The 18,000-nt window shown below is 37.3% G+C and overlaps 1 protein-coding gene across 5 annotated transcripts in view; it reads left to right on the plus strand.

Annotated features, from left to right (window-relative positions):
• The first annotated feature begins 3,317 nt into the window (after positions 1-3,317).
• The window catches only part of MYEF2 (myelin expression factor 2), a 33,684-nt gene continuing 19,001 nt past the window's right edge, over positions 3,318-18,000 (plus strand). For 2 of the 5 annotated variants that reach the window (XM_041744428.1, XM_041744431.1), the window contains exons 1-9: positions 3,321-3,970; positions 9,485-9,693; positions 10,930-10,982; positions 12,207-12,214; positions 12,316-12,409; positions 15,913-16,104; positions 16,851-17,004; positions 17,542-17,591; positions 17,713-17,776. In XM_041744428.1, the coding sequence (XP_041600362.1) occupies positions 3,801-3,970; positions 9,485-9,693; positions 10,930-10,982; positions 12,207-12,214; positions 12,316-12,409; positions 15,913-16,104; positions 16,851-17,004; positions 17,542-17,591; positions 17,713-17,776 (994 nt within the window). In that variant the 5' untranslated portion in view covers positions 3,321-3,800. Of the gene's footprint in view, positions 3,971-9,484; positions 9,694-10,929; positions 10,983-12,206; positions 12,215-12,315; positions 12,410-15,912; positions 16,105-16,850; positions 17,005-17,541; positions 17,592-17,712; positions 17,777-18,000 lie in introns of all 5 variants that reach the window. The other 3 variants (XM_041744430.1, XM_041744432.1, XM_041744429.1) reach the window with 3 other exon arrangements.

Genomic DNA, 18,000 nt, shown 5'->3' on the forward strand with positions numbered 1-18,000 from the left:
TCTCTGCCTCTCTCTCTCTGTGTCTCTCATGAATAAGTAAATAAAATCTTTAAAAGAAAAATAAAAGGGTGATCCTATCTGAGTTGCCACTCCATTCTCTTCTTTGGTAACAGAACTGTGGGCAGTGAGGCCAACTGAGAAATTCTTTGCCCACCTTCCCTATAGGTGAATGCATCATATTACCAAGTTTTGACTGATGAGCTGGAGTGTTGTTTGAGACTTCGGGATAGGATCCCTCTTTTCTGGACTGCTTCTGGCCTCCAGTGAAGACAAGATGCATAGATCTCCAGTAGCCATCTTGGGCCACAGGGCAATCCTAAGAATGGAAGCCACATGCAAAGATTGTGAAAGATTTAGAAGGAACCCGAGCCCATGATGACCATACCTGCTCTGCAATGCCTACTTTCGCACCACTTTTACTTAAGAAAGTAGTAACTTCTATTTTAAGACTATTATTTCTAGTCTCTGTTACTAGCAGGTGAACACAATTACTAAATAATACATATTAAAGTGTTGATTGAAAATATTCTGGAATTTTAGGGTTAAGTTTCCAGATATGTGTAATGGCCTCTTTCAATCGACCCTCCCAACCCCATTTTCACACACACACACACACACACACACACACTCCAATTCGTAAGAAAGAAAATTAAGTGGTTATGAGAAGTTGTACCAGTTATACATTTTGTGCAATTGCAAATAATAACATTTGCAGTGGAAATTGTAAGAAGATAAAAACTAAAGTATTACTCACGAATTTTTCAGTAGTATACATAGACAAAAAAAAAAAAGCAGAGGAAGGAAGGAAGGAAAAGGAACAGCACAGAAATAGAATGTAGCAATAGGTTTTATTTTATTTTATTTTATTTTATTATTTATTTCAGGCGGAGGAAGAGTGAGACAGAGAAGCACACACCCCGCTGAGCAGAGAGCCTGACAGAGAACTCAATCCCAGGACTCTGGGATCATGACCTGAGCCCAGTGAGCCACCCAGGTGCCCCTGTATCAATAGAATGTTAACATTTTTTTTTATTTTTTGCAGATTTAACTAAGGTAAGTATAATATTGATAATAAGAGAGGAAGGAAACATCTATAGAGCAGTCTGATGGAATAGTATTCATCATTTTCTCTTTAGAAGCTGTCCCAATTTTCCCCATCTTTTTTTTTTTTTTTAAGAGTTTATTTATTTACTCATGAGAGACACAGAGAGAGCCAGAGGCAGAGACACAGGCAGAGGGAGAAGCAGGCTCCATGCAGGGAGCTTGACGTGGGACCCGATCTCGGGTCCCCAGAATCACGCCCCAGGCTGAAGGCAGGCACTAAACCGCTGAGCCACCCAGGGATCCCCAATTCTCCCCATCTTTTAAAGCTCTAGCTCTTCTATGAAATGTTCATCAATCCCTCTGCAGGAATTACCTCTGCCTGTTGTTGCATTTATTAGAACTAGGACTAAGTTAGATACAGTGAGAGAAGTATTTGTCTTAGGCACAGCATTTTGAGAGGCAAAAAACTCAGCAATCAAGAAAAATATTTTAATGGAATATTTTAATTAGCACACTACAGTAAGTAGGTCAGTCTCTTGTTTTCATAAATAAATTTTTTTTGGAAATAAATTTTTAATTATGTTTCACACTTATCTCTATTATAGCACTCAAATAGTGCTTTTTATAAATTTTCTCTCCCAATAGTGCCATACTCATTTTTCATATTTCTCATGTGCCTACTACTCTCTTTTAAGCATAAAGTCTCTTAAAAATATTAAATTCGATTTATTGAAAGATTTTGCAAGAATATACTGTATTAGGGACAGCACGATTATGTTTTCATCATTAAATTCAACTGTAGCAAAAGAATAATAGAGGGTAATGAATGTTTTGAAAGTACTTATAATTCAGTTCTATGGGAAAATCACCTGACTTCTCTTTGACTAAACCCTGCTCAGCCTTGAGAGGGAATTGTAATTCTACTTTATATTCATATAGCACTTTGCCCTACATAAAGTGCTTTCTTTTAATTCTCACCTTAATCCTGTAAAGTAGGTATTATCACTGTTATTTATTACAGAAAGATTGAGAAGTGACTTGCCCAAGGAGTTACAGGCAGAAAGTGGCAGAGCTGGGATTGTAACCCAGGTTTTCTGTATCAAAATCCAATGCCTTTCTCTTATTCCAAATGCTAAGTCTTGGAATTGACCAAGAAGTAGTTCATGCAGCAACTACAACAGCATATATGTGTTTATGAAATAATGTTCTTAGCACCCAAGACAACAGTATTTTACCCAGTGTGCTCCTCATGACTAAAACTGTTCTGATTTTTATGTGTGCATGTTTGATGAAGTAGCTCAACTTTTCTGATATTGGATCAGGTGTTCTAAGATCCTTTTTTTTTTTTTTTTTTGGTCGACGGCAGAAATCTACATAATTTAAATGTCAAAGAACAGGGGGAAATGAGGAAATTATATATTACTTGAATATTAGTTCCTTCCTTCCTTCCTTCCTTCCTTCCTTCCTTCCTTCCTTCCTTCCTTCCTTCCTTCCTTCCACACAGAGAGGCAGAGACATAGGCAGAGGGAGAAATAGGCTCCCTGTAGGGAGCTGGATGTGGGGCTCCATCCCAGGACGCCTGGATCATGACCTGAGCCAAAGGCAGATGCTCACCCACTGAGCCACCCAGGTGTCCCTGAATGTTAGTTTCTAACTACCACTTTACTACTAATGTGTGTGTGAAACTCTGCAAAGCACGTAAACCATACAGGTTTGCTTCTTTATTAAAAGAAACATTTGAGAAGGTCTTTAAACTTCTCAGCTGACAAAGGCTATTTGAATGTGAAATATTATCACAGTCTTCAGGAGTTAGTAGTTGATTATGTTCAACGGGTTACTTTTTCATATTTGGGAAAATCTATGAGTATATTTTAAAACTCCATATGGTAATCAAATGTTTGAAAGCCCATAACCGCTTCGAATGTGATTTTCATCAACGTAAAATAAACACAACTCCAAGCCAAAATGTCCACTATCAGCCAGTCTAGCAGAAGATTTCTTATCAAAATTATAGATTCTCCTCATTGGTTGCTGCCCAGAGAATTCAAAAACTTCAGCCTTCTTTTTGGAAGCTGATAGCTGAGTTCTAAAGCGTCTGTCTTAAGAACAAGCGGAATGCAAAGAAATCCAAAGCTACTCATTTTGGTGAATTGCAACCTGTCGTCAATAACTGTATATCGGACGTCCACAGAGTGCCTAGGCTTTGAAGTAGCAAGTGATTTATTTGCATTATTCAAAGGATTTCTAAGAGGGGGAGGGGTGTGAGTCTGAAGATTTGCAGACGTCTTTAGAGATGCAAAGGGTATGTGCTTCTTTAAACTGCCCCATCCCAGGAATGGATTGAGCAGTGCGGGTTCCGGAGCTCCAGGGACTTCTAGCCTCGGGGCCGACCGCTGTACGCGGAGACCCCAGGGGGCGTCGAGCGGCAGGCGGGCGGGCGGGCAGAGCAGGGCCGCAGCGGGGGCTTCTGGGCACGTCGGGCCGCCCGCGGGCTCGCGCAGGGCGGGCTGCGGCCCCGCCGCCCCCCCCCGCCCCCTCCCCCTCCCCCCCCCCCCCCGCACGCCCACCCCCCGCGCCCGGCTCACACCCTCGCCTAGTCTCCCGGCTCCGGCCGGTTCTCGCGAGATCCGGGCCGCTGAGCGCTCGGGGCCTTTTCAAATCGGGATCCGTTACCGCTTCCCCGGCCGCCGCCATTGCAGCGCTCGGAGCCCCTCCGCGCAGGCGGCCGCGGCGGAGGCGGAGGCAGCGACGGCGGGATGGCGGACGCCGACAAGCCCGAGGTGCTCGGGGCCGCCGGCGACGACGGCCCGCATCAGCCGCCCGTGGAGCAGCCGGGCGAGCCGCGGCGAGACCCGCACGCGCCGGAGCCGGAGAAGCAGCCGCCGCAGCACGGCAGCAGCAGCAGCAGCTCCAACGGCGTTAAAATGTATTGTCTTTTCCTCCGGGGGCCGGGGCGAGTGCGAGTGGGGCGGCGGGGCGGGGGTCAGGGCCGGCCCGGGGCCCGGGGCCTGGGGAGGGGCCGCCGCCGCCGCCTCCGCGGCCGTGGGCGTGGGCGTGGGCGAGGGCGAGGGCGAGGGCGCGCAGGTGCGAGCCGGGCCCCCCCCGGGCTCCCCCCCCCCCCCCGCCGCGCGCGGGGCCCCGGGGCCGGCCCGAGACCGCGGGTCGCGCGTTCTTCCCGGGCCTGGGCGGGAGAGCCTGGGAGCGAGCCGCGCGGCCGCCGTCCGCGGGCAGATGGTCCCCCTTTTAAAGCCCAGCCGTGCGGTTGGTGCTCATCACTAGGGAGTAACTAGGGATGACATCATCGGGCATTTCCTCCTGACTACGGGGAGCGCGTTTCAAAGGAAGAGCCCCCCCCCCCCCCCCCACCTCCCGGCCTCATCCCGAGCTTTGTAAGTTCGGTGTTTGCCGCTGCTTGTTCCAAAGTATGATCTTATTTTCCGAACGGATTATATATACCAAGGGGGGGGGTCTAATAATGTGCGGTTCGCCCGAATCCATGGTGTCATTCCTGCGTTGGTTAAGAGGTTGTTCCCAAGGAAGACGTGCGTGGTGCCTTTTGCCACCCACCCCTCCCGCCCCCGCAGGCGTTTGTAGGCCAGCCATACAGGTTATTATTATTATTTTTTAAAGAACTCACTGCGTGACGGTTTGTTCTTGATTTTGGTAAAATGGTAAACTAAGTTTTTTTTTTTTTTTTTGGTCGTGGTGGTTTAAAAATTGAAGAAAGCCCGCCGCTTTTAGGATTGCCCCTGTCACCAGTGCTTATAAAGAATTTGGTTGGGTCGAATCCATGATTTCTAGTTTATAAGGAAACACGCTCCCCATTGTTCTTGTTGTACAGGTGATGTGAATCAGGCATTCTTTTGCAGGTGCCCAGCTCTTTAAACTTGGAGCTGAAAGCCTGTTAATAATTTAGCCAAAAAAAAAAAAAAAAAAAAAAACACCCTTTTCCTTCTCTTCAGTTGTGCCTCAGAGTAGAGAGCGGTGAACATACACGGTCACCCTAAAATAGGAAAGAAAAGTGTTCTTTTGTGTGTGTGTGTGTGTGTGTGTCTGAAATGTTTGAAGCAGGAGGGTAAGACCTGAACTAGTTGGTGTAGGGGTTGAGGGCAGATGAGGTAGCTCTCCCAGCTCACTTAGAACCCTCTTGTTTTCAGTTGGGTTTGAATAGGATAGATTGCATCTTCCAGGCAGAATAGAGGTGCGGGTAGAAGAGATTCGACCTCCGTGGAATTTGTTCCTAGGTGCAAAGTGGTGCACCTCAGGAACGGAGCAGCTGGAAAGTGAGCACTTTCTACCATGCCTGCCAAAATGTTGGCTCTCTGGGATTTGGCATCATAAATTTGAAGAGAAAGCATTGGAATGATAAAGTACGTGCTTTTTGTTTATATCAAACATGGACTTGCCACCCTATTCTCCTGAACAAGAAGTACAGCCTTGAATTACAGAGAGAAGCCCTACTATACTTGGGTGTGATTACTATAATAGTGTCAGTACAGATAAAGCTGGCATCTAAACCTCCCAGATCTGAAAGTCTCTAATCCCTTTGAAAGTCTCATTGTGGTTTAGCTGGACAGGAGAGGAGAGATTTTTTCCTACGGTTTTTCCTACGATTCTTTCCGACGAAAAGAATCTCTCACTTCTAATTGAAGAAGGGGGGAATATAAAGTGAAGTTAAGAAATGTTACTAGTAAGTACAAATGGAGGTGCTTTTCATGTTACTTATAATTCAACTCTCACTCTTTTTTCCCAAAAGTTGAGTAAAGATGCAAATTTATTCCCAAGGGTTTCTTGTACTGTAGGTTCCATGAGAACCATACAGTGGTCCAGCATGGGTCGCTCATGCTGAATCACTGGGGACATTTACCTGCATCAACCTAACAACCTTTATTTGACCCTATGAACCAACTGGAGTAGTTAACAATCCAACACATAACTTTTGATTTGATTACCTTACATTTTTAAGGATAAGAATTCACAGTATGTGAATGTAAAATATGTATTACTTAACATTGAGCAGGGTGCCACCTGCCAAGATTAAAATGACTTTTCTGAGGTTAATCCATAGTCACTGAGGATGGAAACCACTATGTCTTATTCATCTTTGTATCCCCAAGGCCTTATACGTAAAAAGGTCCAGTAAATTTATGTAAGAAGTGCAGACGTGAACTTCTATGATCATGACACTTACGCACAGAGGATTTCGTGGGCATGTTCGCATCTTTTGAGAAGTTAAAGATGTCTTCCTAGGTTTAGTCTTTTTGTTTATGCCAAAGTGGTAGGCCAATTCTCCTTAAGTGAAAGAGGAGGAAAAATAGCAGTATTGTTACAACTCTTCATTATTTCTGTGTAATTAAGTAACACTGTATTTTGAAGATTGAGAGTTACATTAGGGTATAAAATATTGCGTAAGATCCTAAGCATTTAGCGTGAAGCGAAGTGAGGTGGAGTAATATTTTTTATATTCGGAATAAAGAACTGCGCATAATTTTAGATCTCATACTAAAGCACTCTTTGTAAATCATATTAAAACTGTGTTTCATTATTTGGTGTTGAATATTGACTTTTCAGAAATTTATTATTTGGGTAGGCATAATTCCATCCTAAGAATAGATAACATTTTTGTGACTTAAAATAGTCACAGTCTTTATTTCAAGGGCATTAGGAATGAATGGTTCGGGCATTATTACAAGGAATTCTGGATATAGTGCCAATATTTAATACTATGTAGCATCATTTCTCTAAGAGTTTTCGCATGTATCTGAATTATTCCATAGTGTATTTATGACGTTAAAAAGAGTTTAGGAATTGAATAATTAAAGCTTATTTTCTTAATAATCAGATAATAATATCTCTAGCCACTAAACTGATCTGCTTTCCATAGATAATTTATGCATTCTAGATGAGCAGTGTAGCAGTTATCTTTATTTAATATGTCGCTAATTGGGGAAAACTTGAAGAAATTGCTCTCTGGTCATCATTGAAATAAATATTTTAGAGAGGGTATCCTACCCTATATAATAATATCATTGCTTTCTAATGGAATTATCAGATTGTTGTAAGCAAACAAACATTCATATAAGAATAGAAGAACATAGTATTTCAGAAATTTGCACAGTTTTCATAATTGGTTTCAACCAGGAAGAAAATAGGGAAGAGAAGGCATATTGAGCTAGAGACTATATAGATGTCTATTTACCTGAACAGAGACTTGGTGATTTTAAAAACATTAATTCTGTCTACTATGTAAATGAGTTCCTTGGGGGACGAAAAAGAAGAGTTCTTGTATCTTACTTAAAAACCAGAGAAAAGGCCTTTGTACCTTTTGGCTGCTTCCTTCCATTTGCAGAAGTAGCGCACTGTTCAGACAGGTAGGTACTTGCTGGAGTTGGGCAGTTGTGAAGACCACTTCTAGATTGTGCCATTTCTGATGAGGGAAGTTGTTTGACAGTGAAGGTGCACCTGTCAAGGTCTGAAAAGGTGGCAAAGCAAATTTGACCCTAATGTCTCTTCCTTGATTTTAGCAGTTTTTCTGGCAGACAGCAGCACCATCTGTGCCCTGATGAGAATGGGTTCTTAATTGACTGTTCATTCAGTCAAAAATTAATATTTATTGAGTGACATGTGCAGTCACAGTGCTAGATGCTACTAATACCAATGCAGATAGTTTTTGTTCTTACAGAGTTTTATGTAGTATATTTACGGCTGTGTTGTTATCTGCTCAGAAAAGTAGTGCCTAGGAAGTTCAGTGTATCCTGGAACAGATGACCACAATAAAAAGTGTGTGTGGACCCCTACAGTGTATAGGTTCCCACAATTGCTTGGCCTAGAAGATAAATTAGAGCCTGGATTATGAAGCCTGGTTCATTGTTGGCATAATCTAGGAAGCTTTAAGAGATTTGGAATTCTGAATGTCATTCCCAGAGATTTTTATTAATACATGTTTGTGGAAAATTATATTATTTTTTATATTTTTAGAGATGAGGAGGGAGAGCAGGGGCTGGGGAGTCATGGAGGTACAGAGGAAGAGGGAGAGAATTCTTTTTTTTTTTTTTTTTTTTTTTTTAAGAGGGAGAGAATTCTAAGCAGGCTTCATGCCCAGTGTGGAGCCGGACCCTGGGCTTTGAGATCATGACCTGAGCTGAAATTGAATGGGATGCTTAACAGGCTGAGCCACCCAGGCATTCCATGGAATTTAAATTGAAGTTTTAATTAAATAGTTTTAGATTCACTAGAATAATTAATAATTTAAAGGAAGCGTATTGTTATTCTGTTAAAAAAAAAAGATTCCTTTCAAAAAGTAAATTGCATTTTAAAAATCTATATCCAGATTTTTATCTGTAGGATTTACTTTAAGCGTATACTTACACATGGTTGGTGGGTAACGTCATATAGTTATATTGTGATTGCAGTCTTATGATTTAAATAGTTTTCCAGTAGAGTCTCATTAAAAAGTAGATTTATAAAATTCTGATTTGTGCTGCCTTCAAGTACTACTACCCATCTCCTCTCCATACTACCTTCTGTGTAATAACTTCCAGTAAAAATTATATGATTCTGTGAAGTACGCTATCCTAGTTTATAGATTAATATACAGAAAATATTGAGTATGAAAATATTAGAATACTTCACAAGTAATTATGGTGATCAAAATTGAGAATAGAAAAAATTTACAAGAGTCATATGGGAGTGTATGCATATATAGACACATCAGTATAGCTATGTATTTTAGTTATGTTTTTAAGCAAGGAGGAGAAAAGTTTTGTGAAATTGTTAAGCTTGAGGAGATAAACTTTTTTCAGGGTATCCTTTGCAAAGTAAAGTATAGGGTTCTGATTGAAGTTCAGAAAGTTAATGCTTCCTTTTTTAAAGATTTTATTTATTCATGAGAGACACAGAGAGAGAGAGAGAGAGAGAGAGAGAGAGGCAGACAGAGACAAGGCAGAGGGAAAAGCAGGCTCCATGCAGGAACCCTACATGGGACTCAATCCCAGGTCTCCAGGATCAGGCCCTGGGCTGAAGGCGGTGCTAAACCGCTGAGCCAGCCACCTGGGCTGCCGGAGTTAATGCTTCTTTAAAGAAGGCAGATATCTTTACTATAGGAATAAAATCACTCGTTTTCCCCTATTGTTAAGTTCTTTTAATATTTATTAAGTAGTATGATGGGAGAAGCTGGGAGACTGGATGCTGCAGCTATTTAATATGGAAAAAGAAGGATTGTTAAATGAGAAGTTTGGTAAGATGCCCAAATCCTTGCTTTGAAATGGCACTGGGTAATTTCAAAAGCAAGCAAGCTGACTCTCCAGCAGCTTTGCTAAGGTCTAACTTAACGGAGAGTTTTGTGAAGTGAAGTGATAAGTATAAAATATTTATGTAATGTAGGCTTCTATTATTAGAAACATGACTGAGGTTTTCTTCTTGTTTTGTTTTTAATTCATAGGGAGAATGATGAATCAGTCAAAGAAGATAAATCTGAATTAAAAGAAAAATCTTCAGGAAATAAGAAGGCCAATAGATTTCATCCTTATTCAAAAGACAAAAATTCGGGCACTGGGGAAAAGAAGGGTCCAAATCGAAACAGAGTTTTCATTAGCAACATCCCATATGACATGAAATGGCAAGCTATTAAAGATCTAATGAGAGAAAAAGGTAACCATCCCTGATAAACCCACTGTTGGGTAATCTTCATATAGAAGGGGGAGGGAACTAAGCAAACGTGTTTTTTATTCCCCTGAGCCACACAGACTCAAAAAATTGATTTTTGTTTATTTCTTGACGCTCGAATTAATCTTTTCCTCTTCTTTCACTTGACACAATTTCATTACAAAGTCATATGGATAAATGAAGTTATTTTTTTTCCCATTTTAGTGGTATAGTGTGAGCCAGCATATGCATGCCACCAAGAACATTGTTAAAGAGATTGCTTTGTCTAGTTGAAGTTTTTATAGATTTTTAAAGGACTATTGCACTAGTTAAGTAATACATTTAGCGTGTTAAAGTATGAATAATAAGGTCTGATTATTTTTTTCCAAAAGCTGTTTTGTTATTTTCTTGGTGGAGTCTGGAATCTGGCTGTGGAGTTCATTTTGTTTGCATTGTCATGAATGCCATGATGCTGTCTCTGCAGTTCTATATTAAAATTGCGTTACTGCTGTTGCAGTTTTGTTTTTAGAATAACCTGAAAACCTTCATTTTATATACATGGTTGGTTTTGGGGAAAAATAATTTTAATATTTGATCTTGTAAAAGTTAGTTTTGTTATCTCTTGAAAAATTGAGTTTCAACAGTCCTGCAAACTATGTACTTGGCTTTGAGGCTGATCTCTTCTAATAAATAAAAAAAAATTTGCATTGGTGTATCTGTTGTAAGGTGACAACTATTTGATTGGTTTTATTTATTGACTTTATTTAGAAAGTGTGTGGCTTGCTGTGAAGCATGACTTGTAAATTTAGTTTACTGATGGCAAACATGATTGAAGACATTCAGGTAGAAAGTCACCTTAAAACAGCTGTTGTGTGTAGGCGACCAAAGTTATTTGAAAAGTGTTAATGTTGATGTTTTTAATATGACAGGCTAAGGGACCATTTGTTATGTATATGTGTATTTGTTCACCAACTATATCATGCTGGCCAAAATATGATCTGTAGCATGAATTAGGTTAATATGGTTGTTAGCTTTTTTTTTTTAGAGAAAGTGGATGATGTACATTTTAGAAAATTAGTTAAATTTACATAGCCATTGATAGGAGGTATGTTGGTCTGGTTTTGATTGTTGGTGAATAATAGGTGCTTTTCTGTAGAGTTGTGCACAGGTGTGCAGTAAAGCAAGATACTGGTGTTTAAATGTATTGTTTCTTGGTATCTTCCTTTTGTATGTCTTATGTAGTTGGTGAGGTTACATACGTGGAGCTCTTTAAGGATGCGGAAGGAAAATCAAGGGTAAGTGCTGTGGGCAATAATCTGCTTGAGGTTTAAAAGTTCCTCAGCAGTTTACTTTTTTGTATAATATTTGTACCAGTTTTTGGAAACTTAAGTTTCATTTTGCTTTACTTTATTATGCAAGATTTGAGGCTTTATACTAGCAAGTCTGACACTTATCCAAACCAAACTAGCTGCCTGGAAGGGATGGGTTTCATAAAGGGCATTCACTTTTCTAATGCTCTAAGGTAATGCTTCTTCTTAACCAACAGATTTTAATATAGGATTTTTTTTTTGTTGTGTTTTGATGTCTTCAAGGATATTTTAAAAGTTACTGAATTGATAATATTCCCTAAGAGTTCTATGAGAAGCCCATAGCTTAAAGGTGTTAATTCAGAATGTATGTTTGAAACTTTACATTGAAGAACTTAATTTGGTAGCCTGCAAGACTACATAAGAGGCAGTGCTCTGACCAATTGGTATGAATGACATTGATGATTAAATTGACATGGAAGGAATTGGTTGATAGTAGATTTTGAGTTTTAGCAACAAGAAAGCAATATTCTGAAGAATACAGTGGAAAACTTTAAACAGTGTTTAATTATATTGGAAGAACCAGTTGGGTGCATGAGAAAAGCTTTGTCACTACATTCAAATGGCACTTCAAACAGTAATAATGACATGATTATTTTTAAAATGATTCTATAAGTTTCTTTCTTTAGCATAGGTTGTTTTTTTACATATTTAAACTGGATGCTATTAAATTGTGTGCAGCCAGTTTTGTCTAATAGAGAACTGAGTTAAAAAGATTATTTTCTATATTGATTTAATAAAACTGAAAGATATACATTAAAAACAATTCGTGCATCATACATCCTTTGGAAATATTCCTAACGACATGAGAATGGGTGTATTGAAACCTTCAGTTATTTCCTTGAGTTACTTTTTACTGAATTTGTGCGATGATGTTACTTTGTCTTAACTTAAAGAAGAGTCCTCTAAAAGTAAATATTTGTTCCAAGCTTTTTAAATGCTAGATTTTACTCTCTTACATAGATGGATTTAAACGTTGACAGGAAATTTGTGGTCACTTGCCTGTTGTGTTCTGGAAGTGTAAAAATACAAAATGTAATTGTGTTATTGGTTGCTTTTAGTGACTTAAATATTAGAATCTGCCATTAACTTCATCTACTGATCTAAAACTTTTTTTCTTTTGCATATATTGACAAATCTACCTGGATATAGGGTTGTGGGTAAGAATTTTTTTTAAAGTATCAAGTCAAATTTAAACTTCTAATTGGGAAAAAGAAAACTTAGTATATAAACATTTCCTATAATTTTTTTCCCCATTAAGTGTGGTTGAATTCAAAGATGAAGAATTTGTAAAGAAAGCACTAGAAACTATGAACAAATATGATCTTAGTGGAAGACCGCTGAATATTAAAGAGGTAAGATTTCTTATATGTGGAATAATTTAAACTTTGAATATAAGGGCATGTTTTCTTTGGATTTTCATCTTTGGGGATATGTTTCTCTTACTGCAACTTTTTTCTTTTTTTCTTTTTATTTTTTAAGCATAGATGCTTACGAAAGCATTATATAATTGATGAAAGTTTTGCTTGTAAATGCTTTCCTATTTGCTGTTAAGCAGTTTTCCTATGTATTTGATTTGTCGCAAGTTATTAGAAGTACAGATACATGATTAAAAAAAAAAAATTCAGACATTTAATGATGGCAAACCTTAGGTGTGACTTTATTCGGTATAGACATTTTCAGTTTTTAGATTGTGTGGCTTAATTTGATAAATACTATAGATATTCTTGTAGTTGATAATAAAAAGTTGCTTAATAATGCAAATACCTTATGGATTTGAATAAAATTGATAGTCCCTTTTAATGAAAATTACTCTGAAACTGTGTCAGATTAAAATTAAAAACAAAACAAAACAGAAAAAAAACAACTTGTGAATCTATTAGTGAAATTGTAACTAATTGAAAACCCCTCAAGTGGAGATACTCCCTTTGTATGGAACTATAGCAGTATAAATCTGTTGAAAAAAGAATGGTCAAAAGATAACATAAGCAACTATTTACACTTAAGTGTAATTGACCTTGGTAATGATTAGTTTGAATAGCAGTCATTTTCATGTCTTCCTTTAGTTCATATTGGTACTCTTATCTGAATAGTTTAATCACAGACCGGTTATGTTATATGTATTTGCTAAATTCTATATTACGAATAATTGAGAATGTGCTTAGGACCCTGAAGAGTCTCTACCAGCAAGCTTGCAAGTCATTGGTAGTAGAGCATTACTGTTGGTCACAGTTTAATTTGGTATAGAAGTGATTTGAATCCCAGCTCTGTCACTTTCTGTGACTAGGCATATTACTTATTCTCTAAACCTCAGTAAGTATAATAGTACTACTGATAGTACTCACCTAATAGGGTTTTTATGAAGATTAAATGAGATAACTTGGCAAAGAATTCAGGCTCTGGTATCAGATAATCTGTGACTTAGGGCAAACTACTTACCTTTACTTACTTAACAAGTTGCCTAACTCTAATTACTCTCTATTTCTTTGTTTCCTTATCACCAAAAATGGGAATAATATTAGAAGCTATCTGATAGTTTTATAAGGACTCAGAGAGTTAATATATGTAAAGTATTTGATAAATGTTAGCTACTATGATTGTGATGTTATTATATAAAACACTTAGCACAGTGCTCAAAGTAGTATATAACTACATAATAAATGTTAGCTGTATTAATAATTGATTGTTGTTATTCCTGTCCCAGGTGGGAATGTTACTGGTTGTTGGTCTCTTGATCCTGAGTATGAGGTGATAATTGCTTAAAATTAAAGGCCATGCCACCAGGAAATAGAAGTATCCCAAATCTTTTTATTGGAGTAAGCTCCTGAATTCTTCTAATTCTGTTTGAGTCTGGGGGTTTGTTCTTCTTTTCTTTTTTCTTTTTTCTTTTTCCTTTCTTTTCCTTTCCTTTCCTTCTGTTCCCTTCCCCCTTCCCTCTTCTCCCTTCCCTTCTTAAATATTTTGACTGGGAAGTGGAGAATTACAGAAAGTTTAGACTGTTGTCGTCTGTGCCAGCCATTTATGTGGTAGTTTTTATGCTACAAGCTGAGCCCATGTTATTTGTGTTATTTTAAGTTTTAGCACATCGTATATCCTCAGTAATATTTCAGAGACCCTAGTATAGAGTTATGTGATCCAAAATGATGTAGGTTACTTCCCATTTTAAGCTTTTTTTAAGAGAGAAGTAACCGAATTTGGACTAGCTAAATGGAGAGGTACTCTTTATTCAGTTAACTTTTTTGGATTAATATCATAAAAATTCCTGTCCTAGGAATATCTAATTTACAAATGGGTGGCTGAGCTCAGGGGTAAAACTACTAGTGAGAAAATACTAAGGAAAAATGTATTTCCAATATGCCTTACCAGATACTAGAATTGCATTTTTTCATTATCTGAAATGGAGGTTAGTAGCAGTTACAAGCTTATAGCAGGTAGTGACTACAAGGCTGTCATCTAAGGGGAAAAGAGGAATAAAAACCATGTTATGTTATGGTAATTTGCTTTATATAAATTGTATTTTATATATGTTTTATATGTATATGTACATATACATATGTACATATGTACATATACATATATATTTTTGTGTGTACACATTTATATACGTGTCAAATATAAAAAGACAAATCAAAACCTAGCAATATGCTTTATTGTTACGATATTAAGGACAAACAACTTATCTTAATAATTTATGATACATCTCTCCTACCCATCTTCCCCTTCCCATAGGTAACCACAATCCTAAATTTTGCATTTGTACAAGTTTTTGAAACTTTAGTTAGACCCAAAGTATTATTTATTAACTTAAAAATTTTATAGCATTTTTCAAAACATTTATTTCTTTACGTCTGTATTTCTTTTTCTTCATGGTGAAGACATACTTTGAAGCTGGTGTACCTTTATTCTTGCATTTACTTTTTCACCTTCTGTTTTCCCAGCCTTCCAAGAGAATTTCTGAAGGTCATCCAACTTTCTTTTTATTAGTATTCCCAGACTGAGACTAGTAGAGTTGAGTTGATGGTTAACGTTTGTCGTTATCATTTAGTATTGCAGATGATAGTCTTATTAATGTTTATGTGTTTTTTTGTTTGTTTTTTGCATTCCACCTAGTGAGATGAGTGAGTGACAGGAGATGAGCTTAAACTCGCTTTTTTAGTTTTGTTTAAAGGTAAAATATTTCTCTTAATGAACTTTTTAAAAAGCTGTGTTTAGTATCATTTTTCCTTTTGACACTTAGCCTTTCTTTATCATCCCCCAACCCCCTTCATCTCAGATCATAATCCATTGTCAGATCATAATCATTGTTGAGGAAGGAAAAAGGTTGGAAAATGGATAATATTTTGTTCAGGAATGAAGCTTAGACGTTATAATAGTTTCCCTTTACCCCAGTATTTCTGGGTTTTATAACAGTCTGTTCCACTGTTAAAAAGCTTTGACTTAATCTGGTTTGGCATTGCCTTGGGCATCCAGTGGTGAGAATTCACCATTACTGGCATTTTGGAAAGAAAACAGTCAACAGTAAGTATTTTGTTCCTCTTTGAGTTATGTATATTTATGTATATGTGTCATATATTTGAACACTAGTATAAGGGCAAAATTAAACTAATTTCAAGTTCTTAAGTGACTTTAGTGATTGGAAAGAGGTATTTAATTGACACCCCTGGAGACTGAAATCTTTTGTCTGTCCACAGGTTTTTATGGGACTGAATTCTCTGGATAAGAAAAAAAAGCTCACTCTTCAAGAGGGTCAATAATTTGAGCCAGTTGGGATAGCTACTGTAGAATTTGAAGTTGTTATTTTAATGATACAGATTTACTGATGTATCTAGTGGTATTTAACATTCAATGTGTGTTATAGGATCCTGATGGAGAAAATGCTCGTAGGGCATTGCAACGAACAGGAGGATCATTTCCAGGAGGACATGTACCCGATATGGGATCGGGGTTGATGAATTTACCACCTTCCATTCTCAATAATCCAAACATTCCTCCTGAGGTTATCAGTAATTTGCAGGCTGGTAGACTTGGTTCCACAATTTTTGTTGCTAATGTAAGTTTAAGCTTTAGTCTAAAATTTTGTCATTCAGATATTTAGTTCTAATCATGAGATTATTAAATTAGATGAATGGTTTGTATGTAGGTTTATAGAACATTTTGCTTATTTTTGACTGAAGTAAGCGAAACGGTAATTACTGTAAACTTGAATCCAATTTAAGTCTCTCTCTCTCTCTCTCTCTCTCACGCTCTGTGTGTGTGTGTGTGTGTATATATATATATATATATGGTTAGGGTGTAAATATGAGTAGGATTCTTTAGAAGAGAACTGTGGAATTTATAAATACCTAAGCAGTTCTTGAAAATGTTTACTTGCATTATATGTGATTTTTGTTCATATTGGGAAATGGATTTCTTTCTTTAGCTTTGTTATTTGATATTTGTGAATGTGCACATTGTAGTTGGTCTGTCATTTGTTCTAAGCTTTTGAAAGTCAGTGGTATCAACAATACTTTCCAAAATCTGAATTTTTCTCAGTAAAAATAGATGTGCAAGTTTCAAATGTATAAAACAGGATTGGGCAGTTGAGAGACTATTTTGGGAAAAAAATTAAAGATAAGGAACAATGTGGATGTAGCTTAATTGATTTTTAAACAACTTAAGATGTTTATATTTGAATATTATCGATGTACTAACAAGTATAGTTCTTCATAGTTTTGAGAGTTCAGAAAAGATTTGTTTGTATTATAAATGGGGAGAAGGGTTTATTAGGTATGTAACTTTATATAATTTTATGTTAAGCTTGACTTCAAAGTTGGTTGGAAGAAGCTAAAGGAGGTGTTCAGCATAGCTGGAACTGTAAAGCGGGCAGATATTAAAGAAGACAAAGATGGCAAGAGCAGAGGAATGGGCACAGTCACTTTTGAACAAGCAATTGAAGCAGTTCAAGCAATTTGTATCCTGATTTACACCTTAGCCTTATTTAATAAGGTTGAAGAAGCTTGATACCATTTTGTGGGGTCATGAAATTTAAGGTTGCCTGGCTTAGAAATGTATATTAGACTTTAGTCTCCAGCACATAAAACCTTTACTATGTCCAAGTACTAAAGTCACTCTTAAAACTTGAATTAGCTATTTTGTATAAGCCTGGTATGAACTTTTTTCTACTTTCTCTTCCTACCACAACTAATGGTATGTATATCTGCTTGTTGACAGTTAATGTAATCCATAGTACATTAATGCAATTGCTTGAAATGAAGCCTTGTTAATTTTCTTTTTTCAGTGGTTAAAATAAAAGGTTGTATTTTACTTATAAAACTGTAAAGCAAAGATTTCAAGATTTTTCTTTGAACATTTGGAAGAGACTAATATAAATACAATAGCAAAGATGTTGATTAAAGTTTTAGAGGTAGTCTGACTCTAAGATTATTAAAAATGTCTGTTCAAGTATAATTTTATAGTCTTAATGGACTTTCCTTGACTGAACCAACAGCTATGTTCAATGGGCAGTTTTTGTTTGATAGACCTATGCATGTGAAAATGGTGAGTTTCTATATATCACTTCGACCCTCCAATCTCTTCAACCTCATTTATCTGCTCTCCTCTGCATTACAGATCCTTTTAGTTCTGTATTAACCGTATAATAAACTTTTTTTGCAATTAGGATGACAAGTCTGTCCCTCATGAAGACTACCGTTCACATGATAGTAAAACACCACAGCTACCACGTAAGTAAAAGTTATTATTAGAAACAGTGCACACCATTTCTTTTCTATTTTATTATATGCTAAGCAAAACTCCATTTTTGTGCCTGTATCACAAATTTCTGACAGTTTAGGGTTAGTTTGGAGTTAATGAGGTAGATTGTCATGATTGATGAGGAAGACTGAGAAGATATTTTTCTTTTGGTGGTTTTTATGGATTATAACAGCAAAACATACTAAAAAATTGG

Source organism: Vulpes lagopus, chromosome 2 (genome assembly GCF_018345385.1).
Source record: "Vulpes lagopus strain Blue_001 chromosome 2, ASM1834538v1, whole genome shotgun sequence".
NCBI classification, from domain to species: Eukaryota; Metazoa; Chordata; class Mammalia; order Carnivora; family Canidae; genus Vulpes; species Vulpes lagopus.